Genomic DNA, 19,339 nt, shown 5'->3' on the forward strand with positions numbered 1-19,339 from the left:
TTTTGTTCTGTGCTCTGAAAAATGGATTTTCCCTACAAATTAAATATACAGTAAGTATTGCTACTGTGAGTTGGAAAATAAATTTTGGCATATATGTGATTACCTGAGATAAAAGAATTTTAATCAATATTTGCTTTTTTGCTTATTTATAAATTTTTTTATCTATTGAGCTGCTATCACGTGTGTTAAAAGATTCTTAAAAATTATTTCTTTTAGTTAATGAACAAAACAATGCACCTCATGATGACATTTTCTGCACATATGTCATTATGCAGTGTTTGTGTTCATCCTTCCTGGCTCTGAACAGTTCCCCCTTCTGCATCTTTCTGGTTGTAAGGGTGAAACTAAACTGGTGTAGGACAGAAAACTTGTGATTAAAAAGTTAGTATTCCTGGGCTGGAGAGATGGCTCAGTGGTTAAGATCATTGCCTGCTCTTCCAAAGGTCCTGAGTTCAATTCCCAGCAACCACATGGTGGCTCACAACCATCTGTAATGAGATCTGGTGCCCTCTTCTGGCCTGCAGGCAGACACACAGACAGAATATTGTATACATAATAAATAAATATTTTAAAAAAAAGTTAGTATTCCTAAAGCGGTATATGCCAGCCCAATCCAATTCTGTCTGCTTTCAGGGTGGATTGGCCTCTGAAATTTTATTCCCTGTTGCCTTCTTCATCCGTTTGAAACATTCATTGTACAATGGTCACATCTATGAACAGAATTATAGTGTACGAAGTAGCTTAATTGATTTGTACCTTATTTTTGTTTTTATGATCCACACAGAGGGATGCCCGAAAATTAGGCAACTGGACAAAGAGACACACCCAAATTGTTGTGGGATCGTTAAATAGGAAAGCAAAAAAAACTTTCTTGGAAAGTTTGAGACTAGTTAAAGGTGACTACGTTTTGATGAGAGGTATTTTTGAAAGTTACATCGTATGATTTTCTGCTCTTCCCAGTTCGGAAGGATTTTCATACTTCATTTATAAGTATGCATAAATTACAGAACGTTCTCCACATTGTTTTTCAGAACGTACAAAGCTTGGCAACAGCATAAGGGCAGACTCTGGGTGTGACCGCCTGAGGTTCAAATTGAGCTCCTGCTTAGAGCCGCAAATTCTGATTAGAAATTAGATTTCTTCTCTACAGAGTGAGGAGACAGCTCTTTAGAGCTATAGCTGTCCCTCAGGATCCATGAGGAACTGGTCCCCGTATCTCCCAAAGACATAAAAATCTGCACCTGCCCGGGGCCCTACTTCAAATGGCGTGAGAGTGTCATGGAACCTGCTCCGTCTTTAAATCCCTTGGGGATTGCCTGTCACACCTAATGTGACGTAAGCTTTCTGGACATAGTTGTCAGGCTGTATCACTAAAGCACAACCAAACAACCCGCGAGTGCTCCGTAAAGATGCAGTTAAAACAATTTGCATCTGCATTGGGAACCTGAAGGTGCAGGTGAAGACGGATAGCGTGGAGCGACAGCTGAGGTTCTTTAGATGGTCCTAGGGTTGATTGACACAATTAATGTAGAGAGCCCTGAGATCAGCCGCCAGCACGAAGAACAGATGCTTTTCCAACTGTTGGCTGGTTTCTCATTTACACTCCCTCGCATTCTGTTACCAAGGCACCTTCAGGGTGATGCCAGGTACTTAACTCTGCTCCCGCTGCTGCCTGAATCCCGATGTTTCTGCCGCCAGTGCCACAGCAGAAGTGGCCAGCCACGACGGCAGACATGATGGGTGGATATCTACGCACTCTGGAGAGTGTGTATAATCGGTAATTGGTGAGGGAAGGTGTGAGTCCCATGGTGAGGCTGGCTATGAAATAATTTCCTTTCTAACGTTTGAGACAGGTCTCACGGCACTCTTCAGGCTGGCTGTGAACTTGTGGGGTCGTGAGCTCCTCCTGCCTCAGCCTCCAGAGTAGCTAACACTACACATGTGAGGATCTGCGCCTGGCTCTGTTTTGAGTGGTGCATAAATATACTTTTAAGGTTTCTGCAGTAAGAATATAATACTTTGAGAGTTTATTTTTTTAGGTGAATAAAGGCTGGTGAAAACATTGATGGCCCTGTTTACCAGTATTTTATACTGTGTCATGGCCATGATAAGAATGCACCCTCCCAGAATAAGTAGGACACTTTATATTCTGTGCCATCCCATCATAAAATAACCCAGGAAGACAGAGCCAAAGGGCATGATCCTTTGCCATCTAACTAGACACTAAAAGCACACAAGACTGCCACTGACTTGTTTATTGCTATTGCCCACATATCTTTATGTTTAAGAAGAAATACTTTTGAAAAGACGAGAACTCCTTTTGTATGTTTGAGCCAAGCTATTCCCAGGAGAGGGTTCTTGGGCTGGCCAGTAGCTCAGTTCTGAACAATTACCCTGACATTATCCTAAAAACAATCCACACAAGTTGTACTAAGAATAAACAAGGCACAATGGAATAAAATTATCCTTCCAATCTAGGAACAGGAGTGATATTTCAGTCAGGAAACCTAACCTTTTCCCGATGAATTAAGATCTTAGACTTTTGTTGTCAAATACTTTAGACTGTGGAAAAAATCAGGTTGCTGAGTTACTGATTGGGGCTGAACACTTTGAAGACAAAATACTAATGACTTTGAATGTCCCGTCAACTGTCCCTACTGTACCCAAAATGGTGTTCGTTCTTGCTGGAGTTCATCTGGATCAGCCCAGCTGAGGACGCATGGGTTTCTAAACGCTTTTTAAAACTGGGACTCCTCAGTTAAGAAAGAAAAGGAAATCTGACATGCTAATTAGGAGAGCAAGTGTTTTCAGAGCTGAGCTCACAGTAAGGGTGCAGGACCCAGAATAGTCTGCGCTCACTTTTCCCTATGGACCCTGGACACAGAGCTGCAAGGTACTGGATTAGGGCAAGATGTGATCCTCAGTGAATGTGTCTCCCTCATGCTGAATAACACCCAACAGCCAGCTCCCACCATTAACATCTTCGTCTCAGCTCCTTGTCTCTAAACACTCAGCATCCAGATAATATCCTAATAATATCCTAATAATTTTAGTAATAAAGTCAGCTCCAGGAACCCAGAACAACAGTGTAGATAAGGACCACTAAGTCACTGTGGGGCATAGATCAGTCGGGTTTGTAAAAGTCACGCAAAGGTCTTCAGATTGACAATGTCTGAGTTAACAGGAGCTGGGCTTCTGGTAGGGTCTCGACTACAGCCTTTATGCCAGGGTTCTGTTATCACCATGTAGTTAGAGGACCCTTTCAGTGGCTTGGTCCAGGATCGCGGAGACCACAGTTCCTAAAGAGAATCACTTAAATACAGAACACCTGAGAAATAGAAATGTATAGCAATCCAAATGTATACGCACAGGCATTTAAACATGTGTATATGTAAATATAGGTTTTGATGGATGTGTTTAAATACACTGTGTGTGTATTTATGCATGTGCATAATCATCCCTTAGTCTCTACAAGGGATTGGTTCCAGGATCCAAGTAGCTACCTAACCTGTCAGGAGACCAGTGCATTTAGCGAAAAAGCGCTGCCCTTGCATAGACCCACAGGCCTCCTTCTGTATGGGTCAAGTCAGCGTTCATTTGGTTAAGACACCAGTACGATGTGAGCGCCATGGAAATTGTTGCCGTGTTTAGCTGGGGGAGGGAGCAATAAAAACATCTGTGCATGTTTGGCAGAGATGCAATTCTTTCTTCCTCCACACATGTTTACCTGCACTTGATTGAATCCCCACGTGTGGAACCCCTGAGCAATGAGGGCAGACGGTGTAGAGATGTCTCCATGGATTCCCCCTCTTCTTCCCAGATAGTCCCCCAGACCTACTGAGGGTAAATTCCTGGGTCAGAGTCTATAATGTCTTTCTATAAACTCCATCTAGGCTTTAAGATTCTGTCTATACAGAGAGCTTACAAAGTTTCCCTCAACCGCTGTATTAGGATAGGCTTGGGAATGGCTATGCTATACATCCCAACCCTATAACGATGCATTTTCAAGAAGTGACAAGGCTTTTGTTGCTTTGCTTTGTCTGAGGCAAGGTCCATGATAGCTTAGCTGGTCTGTAACTCACCATGGAGGCCAAGACTGGCCTTGAACTCCTGATCCCGCTGCCTTCACTTTCTACATACTAAGGTTATAGGTATATGACATACACCTGGCAAAGCACTGAGTTCCAAAATAGAGCCCCCTGCTTCCATACCGCCACTACACCCAGCACACCGAGCGACGGCAGCAGCGAGCGAGGGCGGGGAGGAGCAAGGCATTTCGGGAAGGCCAGTGTGTATCGGGCAGGTGCAAGATTCGGAAAGAGCGTGGGCATAGCTAAACAGTGGGCGGATGGCTTCCAGCCCAAGGAAGCTTACCAACTAGTTGAATAAATTATACAATTCTGTGTTGGATGAGGAGTAACGGCTTTGGAGAAACAGATGAAAACTATAAGCACATGGAAGTGTGTCGTCATTATTGGATTCGTTCTTAGGATCTTGAAGTTCTTCACAAGGTGAGGCAATCTGATTTTGTGTATAAACAGCCACCTTGAGGTTGTTAAATACTGGATGGCACCACAAATAAATAAAACATGGTCATTCCAGGGAGGACTGGAATTACAGCGTGCGAAGGGTTTCCTGAGGCCGCCCTCCCCACGTTTCATGAGTCTGAACACTAGAACCGGAGATTCTCATCCTGTGGCTCTTGACCCAGTGGCAAACCCCTACCTCAAAACAAAAAAAAATGTCTTACAATTCATAACGGTCGCAAAATTACAGTTGTGAAATGATAACAAAAATAATGTTATGGTTGAGGTCACCACGACGTGGGGAAGTATCGGCATCAAAGGGTCACAGCATTTGGAAGGTTGAGAACCACTGTTATAGATGCTGTGTAAAACCAGTCTTGAGACAGCTGTCACAAAGGGGCTTTTATTTCCACAAATACAGTTGCTTCGGTGTGCCACCTAGCGGTCACACACAGAAAAACACATTTAAATTCAAAATTAGAAAACCTAGGTTTCCCTAAGCCACTGGGAGAGCCTTAAGATCAACAATTCTTAAGTCATATTTAGTAAATATATTTCTCACTCCTTCACTGATCTCAAAGACTTTATGTTCATGACAGGGGAAGTAATCATTATGTGTATATCTCTTTGTATATGCTTCCAAAATATCTATTAAACAAACTCCTAAGTTGAGTTTGTTCAAATCAAAAAGCAAACAGAAAAATCAACAAACAACAATAAAAAACAAAACATACCCCCCCCCCCGAGAAAACCCAAACTAAAAACCTCGGCTCTGTCTCCCTACCTTTGCATATGTTCAGTGCCTTAAAGTGTACATATACCTTTTAACTCTTACTAATTTACCCAAAAAACAAATTCACTTTCCCACAAGTGGTTTGGCACAGAAACCTCTTTTCTATAATTTTTGGCTGGGCTAGGAACTAGGTCTAACACTCTGCCCCCAGTACCTTGCTGAGGTGGGCGTGGGCATTGATGTATGGAGCATATATCTAGAGGTGAAATGTTGTACTCTAAACTATGGTTTTAAGGAGTTGATTTAGACTCTTCTATAGGACCCTCATAGCAGAAAAACCACCATCACCATACCAAGACGATAAAGATCTCTTGCTTAAGAACTGGTTGAAAACAGCCAGACAAACGCAGAAAGTGAGAGACCTTGGAACACTCAGCCCTAAGTGGCATGCCTCCATCCAGTGCCTCTCTTCTGGGCTTAGGGATCCCCATGGAAGAGGAGGCAGAAAGAGTATAAGAACCAGAGAAAATGGAGGACAGCAACCAAACGAAGCCTGGTAAATACAGCGTGACCAAGAGACATATAAATTCACAGAGGCTGTGGCGGCAGGTACAGGGCTTTTTTCCCCCCAGGGGCCTTTACCATATGGGGTCCTTCCTAGAGCTGAAAGGAGAGGCAGACACACTCCCTCCCATCCCTAGCCTAGAAGCTATGTCTAACTGATAATCACTTCAATAAAAAAAAATTAGTTTTCTCCAAGGGCATCTCACTGGGGAAACACGTCACTTTTAAGGGTAGGCCTCCTGCCAAACAGAAGATGACCAGCACATAATGGAACTCAATGGCATCTTTGGTGGTTGCCTCCCATAATTCTTTAGTCAATTAAGTTTTATCCGACAGGTCCTTTGCAAGAGATGGAAAGGGAGTGGACCCGGATGGAAGGGAGGTGAAGAGAAACTTGGAGGAGCAGAGGGAAAGGAAACCATAACCATGATATATTGTATGGGGAAAAACTATTTTCAATAATAGAAATAAATAAAGTTTAATTTTCTGCAGGATTAGGTGACAAAAGAGTCAATACGCTGTCTTCCACTAGATGGCACTGTTTCTCTATTCTGTAGTCAGATGAGTTTGGCCCTAGCCAAGAGAAACTGATCTGAGAACAGAGTCCTCCCTGCCCCCCAAACGGTTATAAGGCCCCGCCCCCACCTTTCCCTAGCCAGGATTAGGAGACTTTGCTAACTGGGAGCAGCACTTTCATTTGTAGTATACTCACAAGGGAAAAAAAAAAAGTCAGTTTTAAACTAAATTTTGCTCGAGTAGCTAGCTTGTCTTTGGTGATCCGCCATGTTTCAGGGTTCTGTTAAGCAGAGGTCGTGGGAAATATAAGGAGAGCATGATGGTGCCTCCCTCCAAAGAAACACAATATTCAGGGGGTCTGTGAGATGCAAAACTGTATTCTCGGCGGCGCGATGCGTTTCAGACAGCACCGTGGGCGAAACCTGACACAGTATCTACGACTCAGAGCTGGTCTCTCAAAATAGGAAGACAGGCTTTCCCGAGAGAATGTTGAGCACCAAAGACACTCCACCTGGAGCCTTTCTATTTGGCAGAACTGGCCTTTGGGCAAAGAAATGCCTATACCTCAACCACTGACACAGATACAGAGCGTGCATCAGTGGATAAAACAGGACTGTCATATCCTGCCAAGACAGGGTAAGATAGTTTTGAAAAGTTCCTTGCCTTTAATAATGGTATGTCAGTTATGTTAGGCCTTAGCCAAAATTGGTTGACTCAACATTGCAAACGAGACTTTGGGTGATTGCCCAGGTAGTCAGTTGTCTCTGTCAATTGTTGCACATTTTGGATATATCTCGTTTGTTGAGTAGTGTTTATTCCCTTCTCAGATCTTTGACAGAGTTGAAGATTATATAATTGTAGTTACTCTTTACATTATTTGGACTCCTTGAGATAGAATGTTTAGCAAAGCTTTTGTTCTCAATATTGTTTGTTATATTTATTATTTGTTGTTATTGTATGTAGTTGTATTTGGTTTAGTTCTGTCTTATTTAGACAAAAAGGGGAGATGTAGGGATAAGTCCCGCCCCTTAGGGGGCGTGTTCGCCTCGGGCTAATGTCTGCCTATAAATTTGGCGAGCGTGCTCAGAGCTTCCTCTTCTACTTTCCTGGTCTCCGCGGGAACGGTGGTTCTGTAAGTCTATTTCTACATTAAAACTATATATATCTTTACAAACTGTCTGCATTCGTTTACGCCGCTACAGGGCTGGGCTTGTAGCTAAGTGGTAGAGCATTTACTGAACATGTATGAGACCCTGGGTTTGCTCACCAACCCAGTCCCCTAAATCTACCTCTACTTTTCTATCTCAAGTGTACCTAGAACCTTGGCTTCTTCTCTATTCTCCTGGGTTTGAATATGCTGCCACGGTCATATCTTGGGTTGAATACTATTACATCTTGTTCATGATTTGCCTTGACCCAAAAGCTCAACATTTTTTCCACCGTTTTCTTAATCCCTATAGTTTTTAAAGTATATTAAAAGGGAACACAGGAATGTTTTTAAAAATCGATTCTAAACTTTCAGAGCCTTCACTCGCACCTCACAATTATGAATTATGTTTATCAGACAAATAAATAGGAAAATAGTTTGCGATTTATTGTTAGCGAGAACTTACATGTGTTCCCAATGCTCCCCACATTTCTGGGTATCCCCTTAAAATAACTTTCAGAAGGTTATGATATGAAAAGCTACCTAAAGTTCAAATATCATCACCTGTGTCATTTAGGAGGGCATGGGATAGATGGCCAAGTGTCAAATTTGCAGTCCAAATCTCTAGGTGTAAACTTCTCGTCTACTTTTATTTCTCTGTGATACTAGGCATGCTATCCAGTCTCTCCAGGTCAGCTCACTTGCAAGAAAGGACAAGGGATGCCCTCATTACTATGCCTCAAGGGATGCTGGGAAGATCCTATGAGATCTTTAAGATCTCATTAACATTAAGAGTGGCTGACCTGGGGCGGGTCAATGTCCTGAGCCTAGGTCAGCTGCCAGTAATTGCCTGTTCCAACAGCAATGACAGCTGCTAGGTGGAGGGGCACCAACACACCTTCTCTGACGTCCTTTCCACTCCTCTCTTCACCGCACACAAACCCAGACCATCTGGACAAAGTAGAGACACGCCCTGCCTTGCTTACCCAACGTGCTTTGAGCGTAGTTTTGGACATGAGTTTTCTTTATCCTTGCCTCAAATCGCCTCTCACTGCAGCCTCTCTCCTGTGCTTATATCCCCACCATCTGTCCTTTATGCCAGATGTGCATCTGGACTCCAGAGTGAGAAAGACCAGATAAGACAGGAAAGCTGGCACCGACGGCAAGCTTCCAGGCAAACAGTGGCTTGCTACCTTGCGCGGTTTGAGTCTGCTTCACAAAATTATATTTTCCTAGTTAAAAAAAAACATCTGAAAAAGGCTCTGAAAACTTAGTGGAAATTTCGATAAGAGAAACAACAGTATATGTAATATACCTGTTTACCCACTACAGCGTTTCCAATTTATTTTCCATGAGTACAGGGTTAAATCTGGCTTCTTTTCCCAAAAGGTGCTTGTCTGGGGTCATGATGCTTGCTCTTCATTATATTTGCACCCTCATAGCCCAGAAACTTACTATTAATTACTTTGCCAATAACTTAAACACCCGAGGACGTTTCTTCTGTGAGGATGAACTGAAATACTGCAATATAAAGAACTTGGAAGTCTTCCTGTGGTCTTTTGTTCTCCATGTGTTTAGCTCTGTGTTGTGCTGGGATCTCTTATATCGCCAGGTAAAGCAAATGAGTCAGGCTGGCAGCTGGTGTGCAATGGCGCATACACTCGGAGAGGACAAAGGGTGTTTATTTGAAGGAGACCATGCAGAACATGTGTAACGACCTGGAAAGATCAAAGAAGCCTGGAGGATGAACTTGACTGTGCTGTCAAGAGCGGGGCAGCCATTGGCCAAGACAGACAGTGATGCTGCTGACATTGCCTTATCTTTCCCATCATTCTAGGGACACTGACGGTTAATGACATTCGGTGCCACTTTCTGGAGAACCACCCTCAGATGACAGCGGGTGACTAGGAAGTTATATCCTCAGGTATCCTTCAATGGGTAGTGGACTGAGGGAACGGGCGCCTAGCTCATTTCCCTAAAGGTGGGAGAACTGTTCATGAGCTACCATGGGTGACCCTGGGCTCCCTGTGGGGTCAGAGTGAGGGTGTGAGCCAGTTCTCTTTTGCTTGTCTCTGTCCCTGTTCTACGTCTCCACTTTCCTCCAGGGCTTCTCCTTAGAGCATCCTGTCCAGAAATCAAACGGACAAGAATCTGTGCCTCGAGTTAAGCTTCATAAAACCTTACCTACCACTTCAGAGCCGATTTGGGATCCCACCGTCATGGGATAGGAAACACAGGAGTGGACTATGCTATCATGAGGGAGTTTATTTAGAGAATGCAGGGTTTAATTTCTGGAGATTTTAATATAATTTATTTCCAGACATTTATTCAGTCATGATCTTTATTCATATCTCCTGGAGGGAGTTCAATGGGAGAAGGATTTCATTCTTTCAAAGTTAAAATTCTTCAAGTACCAAAACATATCCACCAGAGGGAGAAAGGAACAGAAACCAGGGCATTTGTCCTTCCCAGGAGGAAATCTTAACTGTACAAAAGTGCTGGGCTTGAGTTTGTGAGAAGAACAGAGGCCATTTTATTGGTAAGGTCGGCCTATTTTCCACTGTTCCTGTTATTGCAGACATAATTGTGGCTTTGACAGGACTCTTCAAGGATTAGCTTGGTTGAAATTCTAAGACAATATGATTCTAAGATGGCCCATCACTTATGCAAGGCAAATAAACCATACTATAGTATGCTTACAAAAAGCTACAAAGTGTCTCTACCCTGTGGCAGCTTTAGCTTGAGAGAAGAATGACATAGGCTTGCTTGCTGGTCTACTAACTGGTCATAGGCAGGCTAAGTTACAAGTGAGAGCGCGTCTTCGATAGTTGTCTAACTCTCCTTGCTCAGGTTTTACCCTAATAGAAAACCAAGAGGTAAAAATGGAGACATAGCGCGAACACACCAATGTGTCTGTTGATTTTCTGCACTAAGACCTGCCCTTTAGTTATGCAGCAGCCCAAAGGGGGCAATCTCCAGGACCTTCAGATGTGTGATTCTCATCTTCCCACGGTGGGGGGGGGAATGTACTTTCTAGACTCTGTATAGGGTCCCTTGTTTCCTGGAAACTTGGAATTGAACCTGCATGCGATTTCCTTGAGAGGCTTAAAGGGAGGATTAGGGGAGGACAGGCATGGGAAGAAAGAGGAGGGAAAAATAAAACCAACGGGGCCTCTTGCTGCACAGCTATGTGGTTATTGTTCTATTGGTTAGCTGTCTTAGGAGCAAGGCCCAGGCTTGTTTGCCCATTACAGACTCTAAAGTTAGCTGTGTAGGACTTAAAAAGCACTCGAATCATCTAATCCCCGACTTACAGTGACAAGTGAGTTCTTCTGTTTGACAACTATTGACTCATAGTTTGATAATTTGATATTTAATGGCCCAATTTTAAATGCACATTTAGAAATTATGTAGATATAAATATATTGACAGTTAATATCGATATTATCCTGCAGGGGATATGTGTCAGTGTTGTGAAAAAAATCCAACTTCCTAAATTCAAAAATATAAGCAACCGGTACATACGAACTTGTGAAGTAGAACCAGAGGATAGACACAAAGTAATTTTAGATTTCCTTTTCCTTCTCAAAGTCACTGTGCCATTTCATCTGAGTTGTTCATTTTACAATACCCTTTGAAGTAAGGTGGAACAGACATTGTTTTGTGGCTAGGGAGAGCTATACCACAGAAGACTTAATCTGTTGAGTTATTTAAGTCATAAACGACAGAGACTTGGCTGTGCACCTTATCATTAGTCTACCTGATCTTAGGGAAATTTCCTTAGAAATATGAGATGTCCCTATGCAAAGGGAAACTAATGAACTCTATAATTTTTCTGAGTGTCTACTATGTACTGGGATGACAGGAACCATGGAGGGTGGAGAGGACGCAGAACCTAGATCTGCAGTAAGTGGTTACAATCCTTACAGTCTGGTTAGGGACAGGGTCCATCACTCCAGAACAAAGCTCAGCCCTCTTCTGAACAATTTCTTCAGTAAAAATCACTCCTAGGCAGTGGTTCGTTTGTGAGTTCACTGTTGTCACAAAGCCCCATGGTATGGATAGGCTGCATAATCCCCGGGAGAAGGCAACTTTTATGTTGTGCTGTGGAGACCGGAGACGACGGCGAGAAAAGGAACAAGAAATAAGCAAAGGCTGAAATGCTAGCAGAAACACAGGGCCCAGAAGAAGGCGGGAATGGAAGAAGACTGGGTAGGATAGGGTGTTGTTTTGGGGCCAGTAGCAAACAGATCTGGAGAGAAAAATCTGAATTAAATGGTCTAGGATCTCTTGGATCCAGCAAGGATGTCTTTTTCTGTAGGTGATCGGGGGATTTTCTCATAGTAAGATAATAAGTAGTAATAAATATTGTTTTAGGAAGGTAAGTCTGAAGAGAATATACTGTGAATTAACAAATGGAAAGAATGAGATCTAGACAGGAGGGATGAAATAAAATATTGCATATATGATATATGAACTATATTAATTCTAATGGCATTTTTATAATTATAAGATTCAAAGATGAAGTAATGCAAGCCGGGTCCATGGTGAGTGAGCAGAGTATCAATAATGAGAAAGCTGGAGAAGCAAGAATCACTAGGATTTAGGGGTGGATAATTGGGAATAGAGAAAAAAAAACTATTATAACTCCTACATTGAATAGATTTTTAATCTTTATAATAATTTTTACCACATATTTTCCTATTTATATAAGCATGTACATTTAGCTTCTATCTTATTTTACTTACAATTATAACTAAAATTATACTATTGTTACCAAGGATGAGATTTATACAGCATAACCCAAGAGCCTTTGAGGACTGTTGATTAATAAAGCATCCTTTATAATCTCATGACTTTATAGCTAGATGTTTATGAAATAAACAACTATAATTACTTTGTGTTAGGATTAAGCTCTGAAAATAAAACATGAGGCTTTTAAAAAGGTACTATTAGAATACATAAGCATAAAACTTTAAGGATTAAGGATGAAATTTCAGAAAACTTTTTTTTGACTTTGTACAATGCCTACAATCTAGGCATTGTATTTTGTCACTCTTAACATAATCCACTATGCTGGCAGAGATTTATGACAGGAAGGTAGGAGCGAGAGCAGAAGAGGAAGGAAGGGCTGACAGGGTAAGCAAAGTATTTCCCTGTTGGGAGTTGACCTGAGAATTACTCATGAATTCATTCATTTCTAGGAGCTCCTGTTCTCCAGAGATTACGTTCTATATGGAAGAGATAAAGCAACCACTAAAAAATATATATGTCCTCCAGAAGTTCTGAGTCTATTGGCCATGACAGGCCACTGAACTAAAATTGACAATACACACGTGAGTTCTATAAGCAGTCTAGGCACGCAAGTTTTGGGATTAATGCAGAAAGTAGCAGGGGAGAAGTTCCTGGGTTAGTGTTGGGCTGCCTGGGTGAGGCTCAGAGCCTGTGAGGAACGATCCTGAGTCATTCAAGAGGAAGTGATGGGTGAAGTTTCTTCCCTCTTTTCCAGCCCTCCCCTCACCTTTGAACCTTTCTTGTCTTCACGTTGTCAAGCTGTTTGGTGTTTTATTGCTTGTAGGAAGAAATGTGAAAGCAGAAGGCAAAGCACTATGGGTTCTGTCTTCTGAGTTCTAAAGGTGCTCAGGGGAGGAGCTCCTCTGAATGTCTGGCTACCGGGTAGAGGGATACGGGGAAATAAACACGAGTAGAGAATCTTATTCACAAAGCCAGAGAAAGAGAGTCCATGGACTTAGGGGAAGGAGAAGCGCTAGTCGGGATGACTTGGGAGCCGGAGTCCTGGCAAGACACTGTCTTTTATGGCTGAGCCCTGGAGAAATGGGAGACCTTTCGCAGGGGAACCTTGACGCTTGGTAGAACCACGAGAAAGAGTAGCTGGTGCTTGGCATAGAGTTTCCTATATACACTTGAGGTGTAGAAATCAGCAGTGAGAATATATTGTCGCATCTCACAGTGTGTTGGAGAAAGTCTAGGCAGGAGGAGGGAGGGAATGAGTGACAGTCACCAAAGAAACAGAGGGGCTTGTATGAACAGACAGAAGATATGAGCTGGAACAACAGTCATAAGTGAACCTCTGAGGATACAGGATGCAACGGACAGTTTAGCAAGTAGCAATTTGGATGGATAGCTCAAGGCAAATGGGACTCTCATATTTTATATTAAAAAGGTCCTTTAAAAATCTAGATGAAATTCCCAAGCAAGGGGGACCTGAGGTTGAGTCAACAAGAATGGGGCTGAGATCAAGTTTCCACCATAAATGGCAGGATGGGCGTTAGAACAAAAGTTTAGTATGGGTTACAGAGAAATAAAATGCATTTCTCATTTCCTTGATTTGTAGACGCAGATTCATTCTTACTACAATGGTGGCACTTTCTAACAGCAAATAGAGAAATGAAGGACAGAGCCCAGGCAAGTACTGTTTCACGGACTTTAAAGAGTTTGGTACAGTGCCTGGAAAAACACCACAGTAGCAGAATGGGTATGTGTGGGTGCTTAGCAGGAAATAAAGTCTGACAGAGGCTGGCAAAAGTTAGGCCAGAGAGGGTGTCATATTCTATACAGAGGAATGATCAAATCAATTTCCTCCAAAAAGAAAAGTGGAAATACTGAGGAATTTTCTTTTTCTTTTTTTTCTTTTTTTTTGGTTTTTCGAGACAGGGTTTCTCTGTGGTTTTGGAGCCTGTCCTGGAACTAGCTCTGTAGACCAGGCTGGTCTTGAACTCACAGAGATCCGCCTGCTTCTGCCTCCCGAGTGCTGGGATTAAAGGCGTGCGCCACCACCGCCCGGCTAATACTGAGGAATTTAAAAAGAAAGGCATTCAAATGTATTCTAGAATACTGCTGTTTGAGACATCTGGGGATGGATTGCAGAAGGACAGAACCTGAGGCAGGAGACTCAGCATGACATTGATGAAGAGAAATGGGAAATCTCAAGTCCTCGGTGGTAAAGAAGTTGGAAAGAATGGAGTCCTAGGGGAAAAGTGACAGATCCCCACAGGGCTTGGGCACATCATAAAAAGGGAGGAAGTAAGACGGTTGGGGATATTATCAGATTCCTAGGATTCAGAATACACAGAGGGACATGACTTGATGAAGATTTTGAGTTCAGTTTCATTAGAGACCAGGGGAAATGGGATCCATTTAATACAGATTCAATACAGATTAGGCCCTAGCTTTTTTGTTTGTTTGTTTGTTTTAAAATAGCATTTCGCGTGGATCACAGAGATGAATAAGATATCACTTGAGTATCCGCCTTTCTCCAACATGCACTTCAGTTAAACTAACAAGTGAATCTTTAACCTGACGCTGCTCGAGATTCAAGTAAGTGCAGGATTGCTGCAGCCATAGCTCCCCTCACGGAAAGGGTCACGCTGACCTTGCTTAGAATTAGTAGTGCATGGCAGCAATTAAAATTAGCCTGGTTTTTTAAAAAAACTGTTTATTACTGTCTTGAAATCTTCTTTACTGTACCTTCCCTACATTGTCTACAGCCAGGATGACCCTTGCTGCTTCTCTGCTCTTGGCACTGGCTCTCTGCCTCAAGGCTTCCCTTTGAAGCCACTTTAAGTGCCTGAGCTTGGAAAGAAAGAAGCTGAGAATCCTAGCTCACCCCTTCCTAGTTTAGAAGGAAGTGAAGGATAAATGAATGATGGCCCAGTTCTCCCGACTCCAAGTTACCCTTGAGAGAAAAGGTCTCTCTCACAGTGATTTCCAGACCAATTCTGAGAATGTCATTTAGCTATACCCAAGTGCAAGACTGTCGCGTGGGGGCCGGGGTAGAGCTGTCAGGAAGCCAATAGCACTTTGTGGGAGGAGACAGGAGGAATGATTTGATTGCGCTCTCTCCTCTAAAGTGTGATCAACTGTTTGTTGGCTTAGGGCTTTCATAGCTCACCACAACAAATTTCTCTCCTGTCAGACCATTCACAAGCAATACATTAAAATAATTTTTAGATCTTCTTTTCTTTTTAAGGCAGACTCTCATACTGTAAGTCAAGCTGACCTGGAACTCACTATATATTTCAGGGTGGCCTAAAACGTATGGTAATCCTACCTCCTCAGTCTCTATGTCCAATTTCACACACCACTGGAAAAATAAGAGAATTATTTAAGAACACTGTGAAAAGAGTTTAATAATATTTGGAGGAAGACAAAAATTTACCCTTCATGATGTACACTGCATATTCCAGTTTTCTTTCATAGACTTGCTTTACATGGAAGCATATCAAATGAATAAATACATCGCAAAGACAGAGAAGGGTAACAAAAATATAGATCTTGATAAATAATTCTTGTTGTGGTTATGTAGGAAAGAGGGCCGCTTGTTTGTGCCGGTCACCCAGAACCGAAATAATCACACAGAAACTGCGTTAATTAAAACACTGCTTGGCCCATTAGCTCTAGTTTCTTATTGGCTAACTCTTACATCTTAATTTAACTCAGTTCTATTAATCTGTACATCACCATGAGGTCATGGCCTACCAGCAAAGTTTCAGCACATCTATCTCCGGTGGCGGATCCATGGCGTCCCCTGACTCCACCCTCTTTCTCCCAGCATTCAGTCCAGTCCTCCCTGTCTACCTAAGTTCTGCCCTATCAACAGGCCAAGGCAGTTTCTTTATTCATTGATGGTAATCACAGCACACAGAGGGGAATCCCACATCACCTCCCCTTTTCTGTTTAAATAAAGAGAAAGGCTTTAACTTTGACATGGTAAAATTACAGAAAGATAACTTTAGACAAATTCATTTGTGGGACATTTCTTCAAACAACATGGGCATCTGTAAGAAATAGTCTTACACTTATTATCAACTGCTTTGTACCATGTTTGATTATAATTAAGTGAGAAACCTCTGTTTGGTTAGTAGCCCTTGATAAGTACATAGTAAATGGTGCTAGGAACCATCCCATTGTTGAAGATGGGCTTTGTTGGGGTCTACACAAACTTCAAAGAACCATATGTACCTGCAAGGTTTTCCTAAGCACAGAGACTCCATTGGGTGACTAGAAACATACTTCTTGGTGCCCATTTGGTTATGAATGATTCTATCCCATGGCCAGTCATTTCCAGTTTCACCCTTTGTAGCTGAAGGAGACTTTTTCAGAACAAAGCAAAACAAAAACCAGCCTGTAGGTGAACTCTCAGACAAAACTCTTACCTCTCCTGAAGTCCTATGGGTTTCATTTTGAAGGGAGAAGGGCAGACAGAGGTGGAAGTGGCGGTTCTAATCTCAGGAGTGCATTGACCTTGAGGGTCCACAACAACATTCAGCACCTTTGGCGCCTGCTCGGGCTGGACCATGCTGTGGGCTGTCTTGGCCTCGGACTGTGCTGGCTGTAACGCAATGGGTGATAGGTGGATCTCCTGGTTTTTCTCTTTGTCTTGTCTTAAGGAAAGCTGAAACCTTTCTTTTAACCTATAAATAATCTACAAAAAGAGATATAAGGGCTTCTGTGAGATATTCGTGTCCTGGACAATGAACAGAAAAAACATCTCCCCTGCCTTAGAAGACATCAAAATAAGCAAACAGTGGTAAAGTAAGTCTGGCCTCTGATATAATTTCTTGTTTTTGTGGTATTGAGACTTTTCCTTTAAAGAGTATGCTTGTTACATAAAATAATATCTGTATAAGGTCAAACCAACAGGATTGATCATTGACTTAGCAGGAAGCACTAAGTAGGAGTAGGGCAGAGGTAAGGGGTATGGGGAGTGGATGGAGTGGAGGCTGGTGGAGCGGGGAGTATGGAGTAGGTAGGGTGGAGGTGTAGAGACTCACTGCCTCTAACTGGTATTTCCAGTTAGCCCATACATACACCATGAGTGTTTGTGTACATGAATATGTTCCGCCAGGATATATTCAAACAGAAATTTGTCAATGAGTTTATAAAGATGCAGGAGGACAGTTTTAAATGCATAGGAGTTTCTTGAAATGGAAGGCATTTGGAAGGAAGAGCTATGAAACATGGGCCGATGATCTTTACAGAGATGGAGAATTGTATCTGTTTATCGCAGGGAAGTAAGGCTCGTAAGGTATTAATAAAAGAATAGTTATTCTCTAAGCAATCAATTCTTTTCTTGGTAAAAATGTCATTAGTCATACACCAGTTTGGGGATCTGTTAAATACTTGATCAAATGACATGTAGAACATCCAGTAAGGAATAATTTGAACAGTTAGACTTTTCTTGCTTTCCCCTTTAAATTTTTAATATGTATATGGAAAAAAAATCAAAGTATCTTTCTGTGTTTTGCGTACGCAGGTGTTTTGTCTGAATGTGTGTCTGTGTACCACACGCATGGCTGGCGCCTAAAGAGGCCAGAAAATGTGCTGGATCTTCTGGAACCGGAGTGGCAGACGGTTGTGAACTGACACATGGGTGCTGAGAATTGAACCCAGGTCTTCTGGAAGAGCAGCTGATGCTTTAACCACTGAGCCATCTCTCCAACACGAGACATTGCTTTTGAAAGAGTGAGATGGCATGGTGGGGCACCAATGAGCTTACAGAACATCCTGTTTCTATACCATATCTACATATTGATGGACGACTCCCATCTTCCCCTGCTGTGCCCTTGAGTCCCCAGTATTCCCCCTCCGACTTAGTTCTAAAGCTACCCTGTCCAGAATCACAAGTATCTCTTTCTTGTTTCCTAATTGTTACCCACATTTATTTGGCGCTGGCTCACCGATCCCTACAACTAGAAGTCTAGTGTTTTGTTATGCTTTGTCAGGGTGTGACTTGATGAGTTAGTTTGTGTGGAAGGAGAGGCGACAAGCCATTATCTGCAATTATGTAGGTGAACAGCACCCGGGGTGTCTGCGTGCAGGATGCCTCAAGATGCCGAACTCCCTGGTTTCATTTGGAGGATCCATCAGCTGAGCAGACATGAGTTTAGGAGGAAAAAAGATTTCCTGGCCCTTTCTAATCTGCTTCCCTCTAGCTAGTCATGAAATGTCTGCCTTGCCTTTTCATAGTTATTTAAAATTCTAGCCATTTCTATACTTTAAATCTCCTGTATAATTTAAGCTCTCTCTATATGTGCATATATATGTACACATATATATGAATTCATCTGAAATTGTGAAATTAATACCTTTGAAAATTTATTTTAGAACATTAAAAATATTTTTCAGGTATTCCCAGAACAATGTCAAGGAAGAACCTGTTCAACAAAATATGTTTATAAAAATGGATCAGAATGAAATTAAAATACACCAATCTGAAATGAACTATCGGAGTGAGATTAATCTCCCTGAATATAATCGTACTTCATTGTGTATATTTTTATATATATGTATGAAACTTTTAAAAATATATTTAAAAAGAGAAATACAATTCCCTCCCAGTTAATGAACTGAGTACTTAATTGGCAGGCTGTAAATCTTCTTTGCAAGCAATTAAGAATAGAGTTGACAATGCAGAGTCATCATTAGGGGTACATATGACACAATTAGAGGCTGCTTGGGATACTGGGTAAAAGAATTAGACCAAATGACAGGAGAGATAGCTCAGTGGTTAAGGGTATTTGGGGCTCTTGCAAAGGACCTGTGTTTTATTCCCAGCACATATGACAGCTAACAACTGTCTATAACTCTAGTTCAATGGAATCTGTCACTCTCTTCTGGCCTTAGCAGGCTCCTGCATGCATAGAGTGCACATAAGCTCAATGGCACACATATATAAAAATAATAGCTAAATATCCAGTCCAAGAGAGGAAGGAGCAATAACATCAGAAAAGTGGTCAAGACCATGATGGTGATACCCACAGACACAGCTAACCTGAGCTAGGGGAGCTCACTGACTCTGGACTGATAGTGGGGGAACCTGCATAGGACCCA

At 42.1% G+C, this 19,339-nt stretch overlaps 1 protein-coding gene across 5 annotated transcripts in view; it reads right to left on the bottom strand.

The window, feature by feature from the left end:
- The window catches only part of Ptprr (protein tyrosine phosphatase receptor type R), a 227,848-nt gene that overhangs the window by 64,947 nt on the left and 143,562 nt on the right, over positions 1–19,339 (bottom strand). For all 5 annotated transcript variants that reach the window (XM_075954367.1, XM_075954369.1, XM_075954368.1 and 2 more), the window contains one exon: positions 16,663–16,931. In XM_075954367.1, the coding sequence (XP_075810482.1) occupies positions 16,663–16,931 (269 nt within the window). The remainder of the gene's footprint in view (positions 1–16,662; positions 16,932–19,339) is intronic.

The sequence above is a fragment of the Microtus pennsylvanicus genome, chromosome 20 (genome assembly GCF_037038515.1).
Source record: "Microtus pennsylvanicus isolate mMicPen1 chromosome 20, mMicPen1.hap1, whole genome shotgun sequence".
Classification (NCBI taxonomy): Eukaryota; Metazoa; Chordata; class Mammalia; order Rodentia; family Cricetidae; genus Microtus; species Microtus pennsylvanicus.